Source organism: Excalfactoria chinensis, chromosome Z, assembly GCF_039878825.1.
Source record: "Excalfactoria chinensis isolate bCotChi1 chromosome Z, bCotChi1.hap2, whole genome shotgun sequence".
Taxonomy (NCBI): Eukaryota; Metazoa; Chordata; class Aves; order Galliformes; family Phasianidae; genus Excalfactoria; species Excalfactoria chinensis.
This window is the reverse complement of record NC_092857.1, coordinates 3,470,868-3,491,471: the sequence shown is the minus strand read 5'-3', so window position 1 is coordinate 3,491,471 and position 20,604 is coordinate 3,470,868. Positions and strand designations below refer to the sequence as shown.

Here is a 20,604-nt window from a genome sequence, read left to right as displayed (position 1 = left end):
ATTCCTCATACCTCTCCTTTTCACTTGCTGGCACAACAAAGCTGCAACATCAGTCTCTATTATTCTTATTACATGCCATCTCCTTGTAGTATCCCTATCAAAATTTTATGATGCCCACTTGAATCGTACATCTTGAGCTTTTGTTCTATTTTTTTTTTTTTTTTTTTTTTTCCATCATATCTGCTGTTGTTCCCTTTCTAGAAGGTGTTAAGACTCATCTGAAGTGGAGAATGTTGAGAGACCTTCCCAGTTTTCTTGATTTTCGTTTGTTTACTCATATTGAGTTTTCCCTACCGCTCCTGCCTGTTCTTACTATCACTAATACTCTGTGCTTTTTCATCTTCTGTAAATTATTTTGTACTCTGGGTTATGGCTTTTAAAAGTTTTCAGGGACAGAAACCTCAGCTTATTCTGTGTTACTGAAATATATTCATCATCACGAAAGAATGTGTAATTCCCTGCAAGAGTTTGATGTGAATCAAATGTAAGATTTTTTTATTTTTTTTTTTTTTTTCTATTGACTTCAGAAGAGCTGCCTACTTAGGATGATGGAGTACCTTAAGTGTTCAAGTTTATTCATTCAGTGCCCTACATAAAAAGGCACTTGTGATTATTCTGCAATGTCTAGCAATGGAGGCAAAGTTAAAGTTAGTTTGCAGAAACTGTCAGCTTCTTACTCAGTAAGCTGGATGGCTTTGAAGGAGTTTAGCTTGAAAAATATTCTACTTAGTATAAGCAATGAAAATACTGGAAAGTTTATAAAGGAAGAAAAAGATACAGTATCTGCAGTATGTTAGAAGCACCATAGACCAACTTTTACATTGATTTGAATAATCCAACACAGCAAGAGAAATAAATGTGAAAAACAGTGAAATTATCTGAATGGAGCTGAAATAGGGGAGGTCAGCCCTGATGAATTTCTGTTGCTGAGAAACTAATGGAAGGAACTACCCAGAAGTCTTTGAGAGGGTGGGGTACTGAAAGTGACTGAATAAAGTCAAAAGCACCCTTAAAATATATAAATGAATCTTTAATCTACTAGCTCTGTTTCAATTTATCCTTTATAGAACAAAGAATTGCAGTGTATCTTGCTTGTGGAATGCAGCAAAAGCAAGGAAATATTAAACTTTTGCCTGCCAAATTTTACAGATATAAAATAGACTGCCTTCCTCTTCTATTAATTATACACAAAACAAAAGGGTAAAGCAACACTGTTTTCTTTAACACGCACACACACACACACACACACACACACATACACACACACATATACACACACAAAAGAAAAATAAAGAAAAACAATGAGAGCAATATGTGTATAAAAGGTTTACTTTGATGTACCTTTCTAATACTGTTCTTCACTTGGAATTCTGTTCAAACTACAACCATGAAAAATAATGTTCCTTTTGGTCTTGGTCTAGTTGTTGAAACAGTTGTAAAGATTAAAGCTTTGTAAAAAATATGATGCATGACAAAGTACAAGAATGGAAAATCTCATTGTCACATTAATTATCTATTGACAGAAGATATACAGTAGGTGATGCAACGGCTTTGGATGTTCTTGTCTTTATTACCTCTTGGGGGAAAAGTTCAGATCATGAAATGAGTTTGGTGCTCTTCAGTGGACATTTGTCCTCATCGTAAAATAACCTCATAATTCAGCACGATGTAACAAAATTGGAGAGCTCAAATTGAGGAGGCTTAGAAACAGGAACATCAGGGAGCAATAAATCAGGCTAGAGGTGCAGGACAATGCCGCTTGGGGTGACTTTCACAGCATCTGTAAGACAATGCCATCCCCATTACAAATCATTTTGTCAGTCAGACATCCTAAGAAGGAGCTCAGACTTGAAAGGACAGATCAGACTAGAAATAGTTCTAAAAAAGATGTCAGAAGTGGTCAAAGACACTACTCTGTCCAAATGTCATTTTTAGAAAACAGAGATTTAAATTCTGTAATTTTGCTTTTCCATTTAATTATTTTTAGAGTTTTTTTCAGAGGTGTTAAAAAAAAAAAAAAGCAATGTGTGTGATACTCACCTGTATGTATAAGATGCCCTGGGGTTGTGTGTTTAAATATGTCTGCCACTGTGGGTGTTATATTGTAAGTATAATGTTAACATAACTATCTACTCTAGACTTTCATCTTTCCATTGCTAGTACAAATTCTGGTAAATTCTCATATATTCCTACAGCTAATTAAACTTAGTTTAATATGAAATTAATTTCTGGGTTTTAGTTTAATTTTAACATCCAATGCCATCATCTCAGTATTACCTTCTGAGATGGGTGTAGTAGTATCTTTACTATCTCTACAGAGCCAGGGAGACCCACACACAGCTATTTTGCTTATCACAAATGTCACTGGCTGGCCCACAGAGAGCATTACGTTCAATCAGAGAGAAGATGCTCACATAGTTCTAGAATCTAAATCATCACTGTGAGACACTAAAATCTGCTGAGGGCCATCATTCACTTGTTTTCCTGTCATTTGTCATGATACAGGGAGGAATCAAATTTCAAAGAAGGTATCAGAATGGAGACATGTAGAGATATGAATTATATAGTGGACAGAGGAAAATAATTACTTTTTGTTCTAGTTATGCATTCTTATAAATAAGACTTAAAATATTCTTTTTGTTACTAAAATTTATTATTGGTCTTTAATTACAAAGAAAGCAAGCTGGATTATCGTCCAGGTACAGTATGACAGTGGAGTAAATTTTCACTGCCACCTTCATGGGGCTGTAGGCAACACTGTAAAATAAAATAGTTTCTTTCTTCAGATTTTTCAGATGTTTTTAGATGAGAGACTGGTCAGAGCTATACAAGTCTCTAGACACAGAACGACTGTTTTTTAACTTTGTCATCTAGGTCTGTTACCTAAATTCAGTCTTCCGTGATGAAATGATAATGATTAATTAGGTAAAGCAGCTGTGTCCAACACCTTCTGCAGTTATGTCTTATGCTAGCCTCACAGACCATAACTTCCAACTGCTTTGCTCAATTAACTGAAGTTAAGTATTATAGATTATTGAAGAATTGGGTGATGATAAATCAGAATGGCATTCCTGTTCAAAAAATAAAAGATGGTCAGGTGTTTCAGAGACAATATTCAACACTAAGCAGTTACAGCACCATTCTTTACCATAGGTCAAGTGTGGACATATTGTTAACGATGGCATTTATTATACCTGTTTTGAGCCACCAGAGAACTAGGCTTGGAAGTAAGCTGCACTTTATGGAGCAACATATAGATGCTGTAAAGGGGCATCCATTTTAATCAGTTATTCATGTCATGCTAACCTTCCAGGCTAGACAGGACAAATCAGCAGAAGATCTCTGTCACTTAATGACTAAATATCATACTCAAGTTTTATGTGACTAAAAAGGAGTGAGATTAACTCAGAACTCTCTGCCCAGTATGCATTCTGATGACTGAAATTGCTCATGGAAGATGTAGTAGAAGATCCTCAGAAGGTCTCATTCTTTTTGGAGTGACTAACTTAGTATAAAACTGCTTTGATAGTCTGGCATGTAAGAGTTAGCGGTGGAGATATTGAGAACCTGAACATTTCATGGGCTTGGTACACCTAAAAGTAATGACACTGTAAGTTATACTAATACTAGTAATTTGAAAATATCATGGGTACTCAAGCTGTTTTGTTAAAATCTCAAAATGATACTTGGAGTGGTTTCAGATAACAGCTAGTACTTTCCTAACCAGTTGCAGCACATAGAGCAGTATCTGGTATGATCCAGGCAGCAGTTCCAGCAGCAGTTTGCATCTGGTAACCTTGATGTGAAGGCTGACATTTTATTGGTATGGAAAGGTATTTTTTTCATGCCACACGTGCTTAATGATTGAAAAAGAACATGTTTAATTTGTAAATTCCTTTAAAGTCTTAAACTGTGTCCATGCTTTCCTTATGCAACTCCTTTGTATTCTGAGATGACCAGAAGCAAGCTGCTCCTAAAATTACAAAGCAGAGACAGCACTGATAAAGCACATCCCTCATTAGTGCAGTTGAAACAACAACCAATGTTAAATGTTTTTCAACTGATTTAAAGTTTAGGCATCTGCCTGAGAAATGCTACTGAGCACACCTTACAGTTTCTCAGGACAGTAATTTCTATGGTCTCTTACATGTGGAACAACCGCTTCATTCCTCCCTTTGCAGTGTGCAGTACTGGAACAGTCACAGATGTTTCCTCTTGTTATTTATAGTCTCATATCTACCATCTGTTCAGTGTAGCCTCCTGTTGTCTCTCCATCAATACATAGCTCAGAAACACTTAGAACGAGCACATCTCTCTGCCTCTAGGAAGCTTTACCTAAAATCTTTGTAGTGGTACATGTAAAATAATAACAGTAATTACAGTAATGTAAATGCAGGCTTGTGCTTTTGACGTTAAGAAAAGGAAAATTCACCTTGAATGTGTGTGTTTGTATTGCTATAAAAGAATATGTCAGAGGTAGAAATAGAGCCGCATATGATCTGACTGTACACATTGAAGTGATGCTTTTGATGGAAAATTTCTGAAGAGACAAAATAAATCACAGGATTTTCTTGAATGGAATGGAAAGTAGAGAATAAAATATCAGATGTGAATGAAGTGATTTTTTTTAATAAAACCATAACTTTTTCATACTTAACACAGCAAAACAAATGAGCTACCCCAATTACAAAATATAATTATTTTTTTCCTCCAAAATATTATTAACTTGTCCAAATGGTGAAAAAGAGTCAAAGAAGAAAAATTAAAAAAATACAGATTACATAGGAATACTCAGTTTTTTCTAATGACATCAGTTATCACAGACCAGACACAAACAACACTGAATACTAACTTGGCTTAATGGAATTCAAGATCTTTATTTTTCACCAAAATGTATGCACAATTAAATTGTAAAATTTATAAATAATTTCAATATTTAAAGAAGTCTAGGAAAAAAAAAAAAAATCAGTGAGACTATATTCTATTTCATGCCAGCTTTTAAAAGGAATATTTAAAAGACTCTCCCATTTGATCAATCAAATGACTCACTTCAATAGTCAAGGAATAGTAAGTTGAGGACTGATTGCTATATTCCAGATTCTACCATGGAACAGGTCTGTGTTGCTCTAGGGAAGGCTCTGGGAAGTATCTGACAGTGGAGTTTTTTTGGTACTCCTTTGTATGTTGCTGGAGTGTGGTCAATTTAATACATATCTGCAGGAAGATATACCTCTGCTTGCCAGTTGTGATTATTAATAAGTAGAGGAGACAGAGCTGCAGTCCTGCAGCCTTCCGGTTGTCTAATGTGGGAGTTATGCCGCACTTGCCAACCCTTCCTGTTAAATGGAAAGAACAGTCGCGATGGATCTCCAAGACAGCCTGCAGAACTCTAGTCCCATTTCAGTATGCACACATGGTCTGAGAACAGTCTAATCCTAAAACTACAAGTGAATGTAAAGCTGGAGATCAAATCCTAAACTCATTCCACTGTCAAAGTGTCTGCTGAAATAGGTGTTTCTCATTCCTGGGGTGGTGAAATGATTCATGTACACAAAGAGAAGAGGTGATAGACACGTTCCTTGTTCTAGAGTTGGTGGTAGCTGGATCTGCACTGGCTGCTGGTTTAAGTCCTAGCCGGGGACCACAGCCAGGGACCACAGGGAAAACAGTATTTTCTCTTCTCAGATTTGGAGAGAAGGGTTGAGAGGGTATACTAAGTGACTTGATCTATAATACAGAGGAGCCACAGGGTGGCATGAGTTGGGCCTTCAAGGAGCTACTACTTCTGCATGAGTGCTGAAGGGACGGAACTCCAGAATCTGCTCTGAAAGATGCTGTGCTAATGTTGCCTTTTTTGAACAGTTGTAGATTGCTGTGGACAGCTCCTGAGGGGTGACTAATGAAGAATTACCATCAAGTTGTACTTTCCTTTTTTTTCCTCAGTGAACCTTTCAGCTTCCTCCACAGACTATCCTTCCTCTTCATCTTCTTCTCTGCCACAGTCAGTGAGGACTCTTTCCTTCGAATTTCCCTCACTAGTCCATGAAACACATCATCAATATAGAAGCGAAGGGCTGCTGAAGTCTCAAAAAAGGAGCAAGAATATTCTCTGGCTAAGTTCATTCCTTCTTCAGTTGAAACCTGTATGGGGGAAAACAAACAAACAAAACAAAAACAAAAACAACAAAACAACAACAACAACAACAAAAAAAAGGTCTATAAATATTATCTAATTCAGACTCTATGATCCAACAGGTGCTCATAACTCTGTCTTGTCAAACTTCTGGGGTACAACTGGAATGCCAGTCTTGAGGAAAATCACCAACAAGTATTTTAATGGAAATATATTCTATTAGAATCATATAGGCAAGACAAATGTGTGAAATAATCAGACTGAATCTGTGAAAAGCCTGAACAGAGCCTAGTGACAATATTCATATTGTCTCATATGCACCCATTTTTTTCATACACATTTCCTTATTTTGTGCAGAATCCTGTATGATTTGGTGGCTCTGGTTCCTTTTTTTTTATTTTTTATAGACTAGACCTGATGGCAAAAAGACTATAGTGGAACTGTGATCCAAGAAAATCCCTTTTCAGCAGCCATCTAATCCAGGAATTCTGGAGGCAACTTGAATTGAAGCTGAAAACATATCTGCTTTAATACTTCTTTGTTTGTTTGTTTTGTTTTGTTTTGCTTTTTGGTCAGTCATATGTATATTTCTGTTGCTTTTAAGTATTTTGGTCCTGACAGGTCTGTAATCCTATCATTTAGCTCATGCTTGAGATGTACAAAGGTCTGAAATTCATTTTGTTTTTAGATGACTGTCTTCTCTAAATGGCTTCATGTACTCATTGTTCTCAGAGAAGATCAAGGAAATGTATCTTTGTTTTTTGGGGAGCTGTAAGTGAGAAGTCACTGTGAATTTAGAAGGAACCAAGACCTTTTCAGTCAGAAAATTTTCAGTCAGAGATTTAATTTCCAAAATTTTATTATTGGCTAGTTCTTGGATCATCTGCCTGCTAATTCCCTAATGAAAGTGTTCTTCATGCTAACTACTGTGTGGTTTAGGTAGAGTTTAAATGTTTATCAGGAGTAATTATTACCTACCACTAACAATATTTCTTTGACTTTTAGGGACTTATATAGTAGCGTACAACAAGTCTGCAGCAGAACAAATGCTATTAGCTAGCTAAATTTTAGACTAGCTTAACAACCAGTATAATAACCTTTATTTTCAGCATTTGAACATTAAACTATATGGATGAAAATTACAGTGTATTAAATTTCTAGATGAGAAGTTCCAGACTTTGTTTTCATTTGTATTGAGATATTGTGACTCTTTCTAGGAACCTTCCAACTGTCTGGATAAAAATGAAGAGCAAGTTTGAGACAGTTTTGTGAAAGACTACATCCCAGGTTATGACAAGTATAAATTGGTACTCTCTACCGGGACTGAACCAGTTTTATTTCTTTTTTCTAACTTCACACACCCAAAATGTTATCTATATTTATTATGAAAATGAACTCTGATGTTTCATGGTATAAATGATCTCCTTCATTCCTATCATGAGGAAAATGATCTTTTATGATTGGCTTCTGACACTACCATACTGTTTTTATTGTATCTATCTGTTAAGCTGCACATGTTTAGAAATAAGATACTGGATGAAAAACAGTGATGGTTCATTCCAGTCTGAAAGTAAATCTGCATCTTGCTCATACTTATGTAATGTGGCCACAGAATTTCTGATCATCACCTTTCCACTGAGTCATAAAATCTGTAATATCAGTGGGATAATACCAATATATTACAGTTTTAATCTTAATTTAATTAAGAATATTTTAAGGGTAAGCAGGGAGGTTGTGTGCCAGCCTGAGTAATACTCGCTGACACTAGGAAAGATTGTTATTGCTTTCCAACTGCTATAATTGCCAACCTTTAGCAAAAGGAGATGGGTAGCAATATGGTCCTTGTTTTTCTCTGGGCAGCTGTGTAAGCAAAATGTGTGATTCAATATGTGTCTGTTGGGAACCATTGAGAAATTGATTGTCTGTATAGAAAACTATTCTGGTCTATTTTGGACTTTTAATTTTTTTTTATTTTTTTATTTTCCTCTTGCAATGCCTTGTTTGAGCTGAAGGATGATTTACTTTTATTTTTGTTTGTTTGTTTTTGTTTTTTTTTTTAAGCTTCTGAAGTTCTGAGCAAAGAGATGTAATCTCAGTGAACATTTTATGAATTCATTACCTAAATTGAAAAGAAAAAATAAAAACAAAAAATCAGAAATATGTTAAAAGAGTAACTAAAGTTGTAAATATAATTAGAGTACAAGCAGGACACTATTTAAAACAAACAAACAAACAAAAGCCTTTGCCTTTTCTCCATGACTTTCTCTTCTTGCTTATCTAATTCAATTTTTATTTTATTTTATTTTATTTTATTTATTTTATTTTATTTTATTTTATTTTATTTTATTTTATTTTATTTATTTTATTTTATTTTATTTTATTTTATTTTATTTTATTTTATTTTATTTTATTTTATTTTATTTTATTTATTTTATTTTCCCCCACGTCTATCCATTCTAGAACCAAAACATGTACTTTATCCAGCCAGTAAGGAAGAAAAATTGCAGAGAAGTCATTCTACATTCTTTTATGAAACAAGTATACTAAGAGCTGTGAAAACATTTGAACATTGTGTTGAGGGGCATGGTCCAGTGAGAATTATTGGTGATTGGTTGGACTGGATGATCTTGTGGGTCTTTTCCAACCTTAGTGATTCTGTGATCCTGTGAAACTGGAGGATACTCAGGAGAAAGTAATTGCACAAAAAATTTTCCCAGCCTTCATGTGGTTGGAGTTTCATAATTTGACCAAATTTGGCAGTATTTCTATTAAAAATAGCATATGTTTTGTTTTGAACTCCAAAGTTTTTTTTACAAACTATGGAGACAACAGTAATGATATTAATGAAAATAGTTAATTTCAAAGCCTGGTATCTTTCTTAACCTTGCCCTCTGGAATTGATTAAGTGCTTTGATGAGATTTGATGAAGTAATTCAGCATAGGAAGAACACCTGGCATAAACAGATAGGTAGATAGATAGATAGATAGATAGATAGATAGATAGATAGATAGATAGATAGAAAGATAGATAGATAGATAGACAGACAGATAGAACATTTCTGCTAAGTTTTTCAGCTCCAAGGCTGAAAATAAGCTTCTCAGAAATCTAATGTTGTAACAATTACAACTGCCACTTCCAGCATCCATAAAAATATTGTGATAGTAATTTTATTATTCCGTTTGCTGAGGAAAATATGCAGAAGTACATCTAGACGAAAAGAACACATTCTTTCAGTTCATAACACTGTCTAGAGGGTAGGTCTGTCTGAAATGAGAAACAAGGGATAAAACCCTCAGTGAGGTCACTGGCATCCACATAATTCCAGGGATTTTCCTTGTTCCCATCTTATCGCCATGAGAGAAACTATATAGTCGAAATCCAAATCAGATCTGCACAGCTCAGGGACTTGCTGACAAATTGCAGCTTCTGTGGGTCTGTATCAAGAGATGATATGATATGTCAGTGTGACACAGACGGGTCAGGGAGCGAGGTTGTACTATTGAACATATATCTGGGAAGCAGAGCTTTATATCTCATTTTCAGAGCATCATTCTGTGATTGAATCTGGCGTTGTTTCCCAGAGAATAATTCTGGTTATATTGATTCCACTTTTGCTCATTCCTTTACAAGTAAACCTAAGAGGGGAATGAAGAAGGAAGGATGCTGTAGTGAAGATAATGAAAGATTAAGATTTAAGAGTTGGCACAAGCTTACTGAATCCAAACTTCATTTAAAAGCTGTGGGTGTCGGTTGGATAAAGATTCATAGAAGGCTGTGAAGCTCACCATGTAACAGAAGTGAAAGTTACTCCAGAAGGACAAATTCATGAAGTAGGAAGTGGAGCCTCATGGATGCTTAAGACCCCTGGGAAAACAGTCTTTTTCATGGCTTCTTTATTCTAAGCATCCAGTTAGATTTATGTAATTTTACAGAGAAGATGCACCAGCCATAGCAGAATTTGATCTGTGCACATGAGACTGTAAGCTGAATTTGGGAGCTTTTCATCTCTGGATGTCTTAGAGCAGCTTGAAAGGAGCACAGCTTCATCCACGTAGAAAGCATTTACTGTCTACAAGCAGCATTTTATAGCATTAAGATTCTGTTTGTGGCTTTTGCAAGCTTCCCTGGAAAATTACAAGTGAGATTAAATGCAACGCTGACAGATTGTGAAAGCCATGATGGATGAGCTGCCATCTTCAAGACAGCCAGTTCCCCACTAAGGTTTGCTCCTACACAACCAAAAGGAATCTGCTGGGGATGGACAGTGGGTGGGGAGGCACTGGCAATCACTAGACTCCATAAACAGTATGTAATACCTGGCTCAGAGAAGGAAAGTGCAAATGATCCACTTCTGCCCTTCAACTGTCATTATCTGGAAAATCTAACCCAGGATCATCCAGTTTTCTGTTTAGCTTTGCCTGTGGTCTGCTTTTGATCAATTTTGGAAAAGGTGCATCTTAAAGTAGACTATTTGACAAATATTTTATTGTTAGCAGAATTAACTATTCATTAACAATGCATTTCTGCTTAAGCATCTATTCTCTACAATAGCATCATCTGCATTAGTTTCTGCTGTGTTCTCTTTGTGATTAGGAGATCCCAACTCTCATGGAGAAACGTGCACATGGAATACAAAAAGTTACAAGGATTCTGAGAACATTTATTGCTGTGACTTTCACCCTGGATGCCCTCATTAAGTTTGCAATGAGAAACAGTTTCATTTTATAACCAAAAACTTGGTTCTGAGAAGTCTCTTGGAGATATGTGATCTTGGTTACTGATCAGAGACAGAAGAAGACACGCATTTCTGAACACAGTATTCATACAAGTCCCACTGAGGCTAAGGGGAAGGAATTCAGTGGCTGCTGATCAAGCTCTACAAGGACGGTATTTTTGGCAAGCAGTAATTTGTGTGAACTATGAACAGAAGATAACCTTCTGGGAACACAGGGAAGCAGCATCTTGAGCAACCTTGTTTTTCCCATACTGGGTAATGAGAGGAATAGAAAGTCACAAGCATTCTGAATAATGTCTAGGAAAGATCACTATTCCCTCTTTTTATATTTAGGTGTCTTAATCATAATCAATCTGTTTGTTTGTTTGTTTGCTTTTTTTTTTTTTTTTTAGTTTTGTTTGTTAGTTTGTTTGTTTTATCTTTTTTCTAAGAAGCCCTGTTCCAGAAAACAAGAAAACAAATGCCAGATTTTGCATCAGCATCCATATTTCATTTTGGAGACAGGGAGACAAACTGGGAGTATCTATTCAAATTCCTTCCCTTAACTATCCATTCCATAAATATGTTAGAAAAAAACAGAATCAATATTTGTTGTGGATGTAAACCTAGAATACGCCGTGGGAAAAAGGAGATGGAAAAATAAAATTATTGCCTAAGACCTGGATCAGCACTAAGCATATTTGCTAGGAGAAAAAGTAAAAAATAAATAAATAATAATAATCTAATGTATCTAGAAATTGACTGCCATTCCAAAAAACAAAAAGTAATACACACACACACACACATATATATACACAGTCCACTATCTGTCTGACATGAATGATAATGTTATTGATCCCATCTCTGACAACTGAGCTTGTGCCTAAGGCACTCCCACAAAACAGCTGTGAGATGTCTTCTTAATGATGAACAATCACTAGAGATACTCAATTTTCACTATACCAAGTTCATCAATGTGTCTAAGGCACCAGGAAAAAAAATAGTTAGTCCCAGACCACCCACCATAGATGGTCATCAGGGAACTACCCTGTAAACTGGACAGGGACAAACTCTTCATTTTGATAGATGGGACAGAGTCCAATTAAGGTTGATCTGAGCATCCCTATGTTACCTGCTTCCTTTCCTAAAGATAAATGCTTTCACTGTAAATCATTTAATTCCTATTTTAAGCAATTTGCAGGCCAGTCCACTAACCTAAAAGCAGACCTATTGTATCTAGCTTTTATTTTTTCCATAGGCAAGAATTGTATAAATATCCATGGTGGCAGAGATATTCTAGTGTCTGTTTTAAGGATCTTTCCAAGTGTGAAATGCTATTGTTCAAGTCAAAGATCAAGTATTCACATCTTTCAGCAGTGGGTTGGGTATGAAAACCTAAGCAGAAACAGAAACTTTTCAGACAGAGCAGAAAATTCTTTTATTTATTTATTTATTTATTTATTTTATTTTTTTTTTTCTGTCCTTTCTAGCACAAGTGGCACATTTGCTATTTATATTACTTAAAAGAAGGAATACTGTCCTAAGATGTTTTGCCCTTTTTTTTTTTTTTTTTTTTTTTTTTTTTTTTTTTCCTTCATATATTTACAATTCTAATCTTTCTATTGTATTTTTGCCACAAAAAGTACACCCGTGAATGTCAGGGAGAACAAGATCAAATAGAAATAAATTCAGACTGAAAGAAATGTTGAAGACTGAGCTTTATAAAAGGTTATTTTTCCCTCTCCGTTATGAGGTATTATTTAGTATGACTAGGTTTCAGTTCTGAACAAATGTACAAAAATTAGGAAGTAAAAAATATGTATATATTTGGTGTTAGATACCCCAATTTCCATTTCCCTCAATAAAAACATTCATTTTTGTTTCAGAATCTTTAACTGAATTTGAGTGTGAGTTATTGCTTAAAAATATTACTTGGAATTGCAGTTCAATTTACTCAAGATTGGACCAAAATCCACAATAGATTCAGCTGATATAAACCAGCAGTTTTCAACCAACCAAACATGTACACCTAAAGTGCTGTCCTCAGTTCCTGGGGATACAAACACCTCTTTTCAGCAAACTGAACAGTAAATGAGTAACACACTGCAGAAGCCTGACAGGAGAGTTTATGTCAGGCCTATTTTTCCTAAATCCACTTAGAATTCTTCAGAAATTATTATTTGGTCAAACATCATTCCTACTTCACGGCAGTGAATTCTTCAGGCTTTGCTTTGCTTAGATGAGATAAATGCTACTGTACAATTAATTGTAATGGTGAAGGTGTTGAAACAGATTCAGTTTGGTCTCATGTATCTCCGGTTTCCCTTGTCTTAATTTTCTACTTCATCATTCCATGACACTTTTTACTGTTTTCACATATCAGAGTTATTGTTGATCAAATGACTGAAACAGACCTCATTAGCAGAGTGCGGCTGAGTAAAAGATTGCATTTTGTTGTCTGAGTTTCCCTGATGGACTGAATGGTACAGGAATACCACGCAGTGCATTACTAAGATAATTGATGCCCTCAGCTGTTCCCAGAGGTTCTAAAAGCACTTGCATTATAGAGGCTGGGATATGCTTTCCTTTTTGCTCTTAGCCTGATCTTTGAATTTTGATAGGAAGGAAAACACAGCTTTAGCAGTGCAGAAAATAATAGATTTTCTATGGTTTCCATGTCACATTTTGGAGTTTGCTTTCAGAAGATGGAGGATGGAGAGTGTAGGAACATATTACAGGTTTTGTACACTTACACAGAAAACTTTATCATAAAGAAAATAAAATTTCTAGGGAGAATAGGAGACTCTAATCTGTCCCTAATTATCCATTTCATGTCTGCTTAATCACTGAACTGGAATGTGAAGTACACTCTTAATTCCCTTTCCTAAACCAGAAGAATCATATTTTTATTTCATCCCAATGAAATGCAAATTGTTGAGGGCTAGGAAAGTAATCTGATGAACCATCACTGAGTGCTTGTTCTTATGATCATTGTCACTGACTGCTCATAGATTAGACTAACATTTCCCTTGACCTGTTGTAGCCATTGCTATGCCCTTATACAAAATCTATATGCGATATCTAGCTATTTCATCAAATTCATCTATCTCAGATTTCTGCACATGAAAAAACTAAACAAAAGAATAAGTAACAAACTTAACATGTAGTTATTACAATCTCCTTAGATTATTTTTCACATATTTTGAAAGGGAGATTATCACTCATTGCTAACTTCTGCTGATGCTTTCTTTCCCTTTGGAGAGTTATTATTATTATCATTATTTTTATTTTATTTTTTTATTTTCAGTAGGATGCACAGTATTCTTGCAAAGTAGGATTCATATCTTTAAGCAGTTTAACTATTTGTGGCACAATTTTATTTGTTTGTTTGTTTGTTTGTTTAAATAAAGTGATTTTTTTATTTATTTATTTATTTATTTTTTCATATAGCTGTCTTGGCTGTCTAATCATGAAGAAAGCAAAGCACATGAGGTTCCTAGGTATATTTTTCATAACTTCTGCCAGTCTTACCATGTTCTCTGGCAGATCAATGCTGAATAATTAACTCAGCCTCTCATTTCACGTAAAAAATTACTATGGAACTAGGGTGCTGTCTACAGGTTAGACTATTAAGTTGTTCTTCTCTAATACAGACTACAATCTTTTGTCTTTATCTTGTCAAAAGCAAGACTGATGAATGAGTTAAGGCATCTTTATACCAGGAGATGTTCCCAGACAGTTGGCCTCAGGATCTGACTGAATTGGATACTCTAAGCCACATGATCTTGTGTCAGTCAGCAATAGCTCTGGGTCTAATTTGAAGTGAGTTTGGAAGCGTTAAATCCTTAGCATCAGTCTTCAAGATGAACAAGTTCAGGTCAATTGCTCAAAGCATTTTTCAGGGATCTGACAATTTTCTAAATTGTTCATCATCTATAAAGGTACTCTGATTGCAATACTTAGTTGAAGGTATAGATGGTCTTAAAATGCAGAAAGAGGATGTTTCTCTGTTATTTCATAAGAAGAGATCTATTCTTGATATTTTTATGGGAGGTTTTTCTGTTTGGGCTTTTAGTTTAGTTTAGGTTTGCTTTTGTGTTCTTTTTTGTTTGTTTGTTTGTTTTGTTTATTTTTTCATATAAACAATCAAGGAATTAATTGCATTTTTCAATTCACAAGAAAGGAAAATTATTTCATATTCTTTTAAGCAACAACAAAAATTTTCAATTATCATCTCTTAGCAACAAGTGGTTAAGAAAAAAAAACAAAAGTCAAAGAATATGTGAATGTTGGTTTTTTGCACTTTCTATACATTTTTCAAAAATAATTAAAAAATAATTAAAAACCAGATAGTTAGTAGTGCTGAGTTCTTATTTCAAGACTGAAAGCAATTTCTATTGTTCTGAGGGTGTACGTTAACTATGAATCCAGTACATCAACCCATAGATTATTTATCTATCCATATACTGATGTAGGCCATTGTCATTTATGTGTTCGATATTCAAATTTCTCTAGTCATTTTATTTCAGCTTTTTATCACGTCTTAGGCACTAAAGAGAAGTGTACTGAAAAATCTACATAAAAACTGGTAAACCATGCAGACATGCTTGCCATTATAATATGAAAATGATTGCAGGAAGACAATGAACATCGTGCTAAGTTCCTGGCTACAAAAGGAAAAACATGTCAGATGCCTCCATTTCCACGCAATTGTCATCTTCTGTCATTTGCAAATTTGATAATTTGTTCTGGAACTTAAAATTAATTTTGAAAGTTTAACAGTTTCAGAGTTTACTGGGAATATTTGTCAGACCACCTCATTTATGCACTATGATGGTGCACAATATCTTTGTTAAAAGTGTTACACTGATCTTCCCCATCTAAATATTGATTCAGGCAAAGTATTACACTTTTGCAGAATTTGAATTGACTGAAAGAAAAACCACTGAAGCATTACTGGAGTGTTCTTTTTCAGCTTCCTTCTTATATGATGAAAGACAACTCCTGGATAAGCAAAGCATCTTCTTTTGGTTACAGAAATATTAAGAATCCCATGACACAGGAACTTTAAAATGGAAATGCATTAAGAGCAGATGCTTTGCTCATCAGGTGACATGATATGCCAGCATGGACAATGCAGAATAAAATACTGAGTCTGGAGAACTGTGTATAAAACGTGAACAGTGAGAATGGAATAAGCTGATGGAGGAAAAGAAAAAAATCTTGAATGTCCAGTGGGAAGGAATTGCTACAAAAATGCATTTAGCTAATTAGACATAACAAGCCCTCTTACTGTCTGCTAACTTAAATCAAATTACTTCACTTTTGCTGAAGGGTAAGAGCATGCACTTATAGTTTCTGTGGTAATATGTTTGTGTATCTTGTGCAGTTGGCAATCTCTCCATTTGTCAGGGATTGGATAACCCTTTTGTGTTTGTTGACTCTGAGTTTTGATTTTTACTCAAAAGACCATGCACCTTAAAGGAGATTAGTAGCTAACAGCTGGAAGAATCTTAACTTCATTGAATATAGCTTTTTGATTATAGCTTTATTGAATACATCCCTGTCATGGTTTTGTAATGTTGCTGTCAATACTGCACAGCATCACATCATGTGCAGTATGGATCATTAAAAAGTTCATACTCCAGTTCCGTGGAATAACAATGTCCTGAATACTCAGCTCTCAGAAGAAAACTATGTATCCCAGAGGATTTCGCGGTCAGAGATAAATCACGGGAAGAGGACATATATAATCTCGCTCTCAGGCTGGAGCTTTCTCTCTCTCAGACTCCTGGAGAATGGGAAGCATTCCAGCCATGTCACCTAGAGTTCACAGTAGGCCTCTCAGTTTTTGGGGACTCTCTCTCTCTGTTTTGTTCAATTTATTGGCCTCAGTCATATTGTAATATATTGTGTTATCTTGTAACCTGAAACTCCATGCTATAAGCATAATTTTAACCTCTTCTATCCACGATATATCTGTCCAGTTCCACTCTTTTGATGTTTAAATTTCCTGTCTTAACTATAAATCTACAGAATGTTTTGAGTTGGACGGGACCTTAAATATCATCTAATCCAGCTCCTGTGCAATGACATCTATAGCTTGATCAAGTTGCTCAAAGTCTGTTCCAGCCTGATCTTACATGTCTCCAGAGACAAGGCTTCCACTATCTCTTTCAGCAGTCTGTCTCCCCAAAGCCTTCTTTTCTCAAAGCTGAACAGCCACAGCTCTCAGAGTTTGTGCTCCTGTGGGAGATGTTCCCATAGAATTCATTTCCTGCTCCTCCTTTGAACAAATTCCAACAGGTCCGCATCTCTTCTGTACTGAGGACTCCACATCTAGAGAGTATATTCTAGCTGGGGTCTCACCAATGCAGAGCAGAGGGGCAGGATCATCTCCCTTGCCCTTCTGACCACACTTCTTTTGATGCAGTCCAGGATATGATTGGCTTTCTGGGTTACAAGATTATATAACTGACTCATGCACATCTTGCCATCCACCATTACCCCCAGACTTTTTTGGCAAGACTATACTGCAATCCATGCAATCCTCAGCTTGTACTGGTAGCACTGGTTGCAAAAAATCAGATGCGAGATCTCACATTTGGATTTATTAAATCTTATGAGGCTCACCTGAGCTCACTGCTCAAGCCTGTCTACATCTCTCTAGATCACATTCCATCTCTTGGGCATGTTGGCCTATGCACACATGTTGGTGTTATCGGCAAACTTACTGAAGTTCACTTGATCCCAACATTGATGTAATTGATTCTGTGTTAAAGAGTGCAGTCCCAGTGTTGACCCTTTAGGGATACTGGTTGTTACTGAATTTCATCCGGACATGGAGTCATTGATCATTACTCTCTGGATCTTGCAACTAGCTCCTTGTCTATTGAACAGTCTGCCCAACAAATTCATATATTTCCAATTTGGAGAAAATGATGATATGGGACATCATGTCAAAGGCCTTATTAAAGTCCAGATAGATGGCATCAGTGTCTCTTCCCTTGTTCAGTGATCTAGTTATGCCCCCACAGAAGGCCACTAGCTTTGTCAGGAAGGTTTTGTACCCATGGTGAAGCCATGCTGATTATCCCATGTCATTTCCCTCTCTCCCATATGCCTTACTGTAGATTTCAGGAGGATTTGCTCCATGATCTTCCTCCTCACAGAAGTAAGGCTGACAGGTAGGTAGTTTCCTGGGTCATCCTTTCTACCCGTCTTAAAAATGAATGTGACATTGCCTTTTTTTCAGTCACCAGGGGCTTCACCTCACTGCCATGACTTTCCAAATATCATCAAATGGCTTAGCAACTGCATCAACAGATTCCCTGAGGACTCTGAGACATACCTCATCATCCTGACTTATAGACATTCAGGTTCCTCAGGTGGTTGTAAACCTGATCTTCACTTATAGTGGGAGGAACATCACTCCCCCACTTTCTACCTTCTGAACCATCTGCTGAGGTGTGTGTGAAGAGCAGTTGCTAGTGAAAACTGAGGCAAAAAGTTGCTGAATACATCAGTCTTCTCCTTTTCCATTATTACTAGCCTGCTTGTCTTGGTTGCTAGAGTGGGTGTGGTCTCTTGGACTTTCCTCTTCTGGGCAGTGTCCCTGTAGAAGCCTTTCTTATCCTTCCTTGCTCCCCTTGCTAAGTCCAGTTCTAGTTGAGCTTTGGCTTTCCTGATGCCATCCCTGCATAGCCTAGTAGCATCTTCATACTCATCCCTGGTTACTTGCTTCTGGTTCCAATTTTCTCTTTGTTCTCTTGTTTGACCACCAGGTCCTGTTTCAGTCATGCTGATCTCTTGGCACTGGTATTCAGGAATGGAGAGTTCTTGAGCCCAGAGGAAAGCTTCCTTAAAGATCTGTCAGCTCTGTTCCTTCCGTGTTTTGTTAACTAACTACCTGAGGAGTTGGAAGTTGGCTTTTTTAATATTAAGCCTCCTGATTTTACTCTTTGTCTGTCTGAAATCCCTCAAGAATTCAAACTCCATCACTGCAGTTTTTCTAGGGACACATATGACCTGTGTCATATCAAATCTCTCCAATATGACTGACAGAAAAAAAAAAAAAAAAAAGGCCTTACAGAAATGCTTGGATGTGGATGCTAACAAAACTGAAAAGTCCATTTGGTATGAGGAGGCTTTCAGCACTAGGCACCCTGTTGAGTATTCTTGTTTTCTGAGATTTATTTATTTCACATCAGGTAGCTAACTCAAACCTGCAGTCTGGCCAGAGTCTGGAAAAAGCAATAAAAGGTTGAAGAGACAATGTATGTAGTATGGATGCCACAAACTAGGTTGCCCTTCTGCCTTTTCTAAAGGTTGTTCAGAAAATATAAGAGATAAAGTGGTGGGTCATAACCTAAAGTTAAACAAGCCAGGTGAACCACTGCTTCTGTGTCCTTCTGTGCAGAGGAGATTGAAAATGAAGTGTAGAAATCAGATAACAGATAATTTAATATAAATATATCAAACATTTTATGGGGAAAATAGTTTTAAAGGTTGTGGGGAAGAAATATAAAGCTTTTCAGAAGTAGCCTATTCTGGCTGATTAAATGTTAGCTGTATTTCATCACTGATAATCATGGTGGCTAGTAGGTAAATCTGGGACTGGAGCAGATTGTCATGCATGCCTGAATGAACAATGCCAGAGTCCAGACAACAAGATGAACAGGCAAAATCTTTCCCCAGCCACATAGGCATAGCAGTGGCAAATATATGCAGTATTCCATTTCGTTTCTCTCTGTTCACAATTTTGTAATCACACTCCTTTTTTTTTCTTTTTTCTTTTCTTTTTCCTTTTTTAATTGTTCCTACATTCCTATATAAGTCTGGGTCCGGGGAAATAAAATTGCTGGTACTAAAAAAAACATCTGGTGAAAAACAGTAAGTGCTTGAAGCCTTAACAGTTGCTGTCACTAGCAATTCAGGACATGTTATCACCCCATTACTTTTTTACCCTTAGAAATAAAATTTGTGTTACTAAATGATTTAGAAAATGACAACTGCCTGTGGTAAAGTTTTGTTACACTCAGTGGAAGAAATATTAATAAGAGGTTAGTATGGTACCTATGAGCCAAGTTAAGATTGAAAAAGAACATGAATCTTATTTAGAAGTATATTTTCATAGAAAATCTTGAGCTGGAGAGGAGTTACAAGCATCACTTCATCCAGTGTCTGGGTGTATGAAAGACCATCCAAGATTTAATCTAAGAACACTGCCCAAATATTTCTTGAATTGCATTAGGGTTGTTGCTGTCACCACTGCTCTGGGAGCCTGTTACAATACCTGACCTCTCTCAGTGAAGAAGCATTTCCTAATATCCAACGTGACCTTTTCATGACATAGATCCATGCCATTCCTTCACTTTCTTCAGAAAGAAGAGACCTTCACTGTGATTGACACCAACAATTCAATCTGCTGTTAAATGTATTCTTTGTAATGGTGAATAGAAATCAAATCATTATTTAAGTTAGAAGAGATCTTTTATAGGTCACCTAGATCAAACTCCTGCTCCAAGTCCTGTACTGCTCTACTGAGCAATCATGTTGAGTCATTGATAGCAAGGGTTTCTAAGTTGTTATGTTAAAAACTGTTTTCTCCTCAGCATTGCTCACTTGGTACTGCTCATCCGAGGTACAGCTTAGCCTGAGTTTTCTTGTACTTCATGACTGCTGGATCTTCATGATGTTGAATCATATTCATGAACTTCATGACTGACCTCTGAGGAGTTCCTTTAACAATTTGCT

The 20,604-nt window shown here is 36.1% G+C and overlaps 1 protein-coding gene across 3 annotated transcripts in view; it reads right to left on the bottom strand.

Annotated features, from left to right (window-relative positions):
- Nucleotides 1–4,604: 4,604 nt before the first annotated feature.
- The window catches only part of RIT2 (Ras like without CAAX 2), a 163,107-nt gene continuing 147,107 nt past the window's right edge, over nucleotides 4,605–20,604 (bottom strand). For 2 of the 3 annotated variants that reach the window (XM_072359619.1, XM_072359617.1), the window contains exon 5: nucleotides 4,750–6,141. In XM_072359619.1, coding sequence (XP_072215720.1) covers nucleotides 5,914–6,141 — 228 coding nt within the window. In that variant the 3' untranslated portion in view covers nucleotides 4,750–5,913. Of the gene's footprint in view, nucleotides 6,142–20,604 lie in introns of all 3 variants that reach the window. The other variant, XM_072359616.1, reaches the window with a different exon arrangement.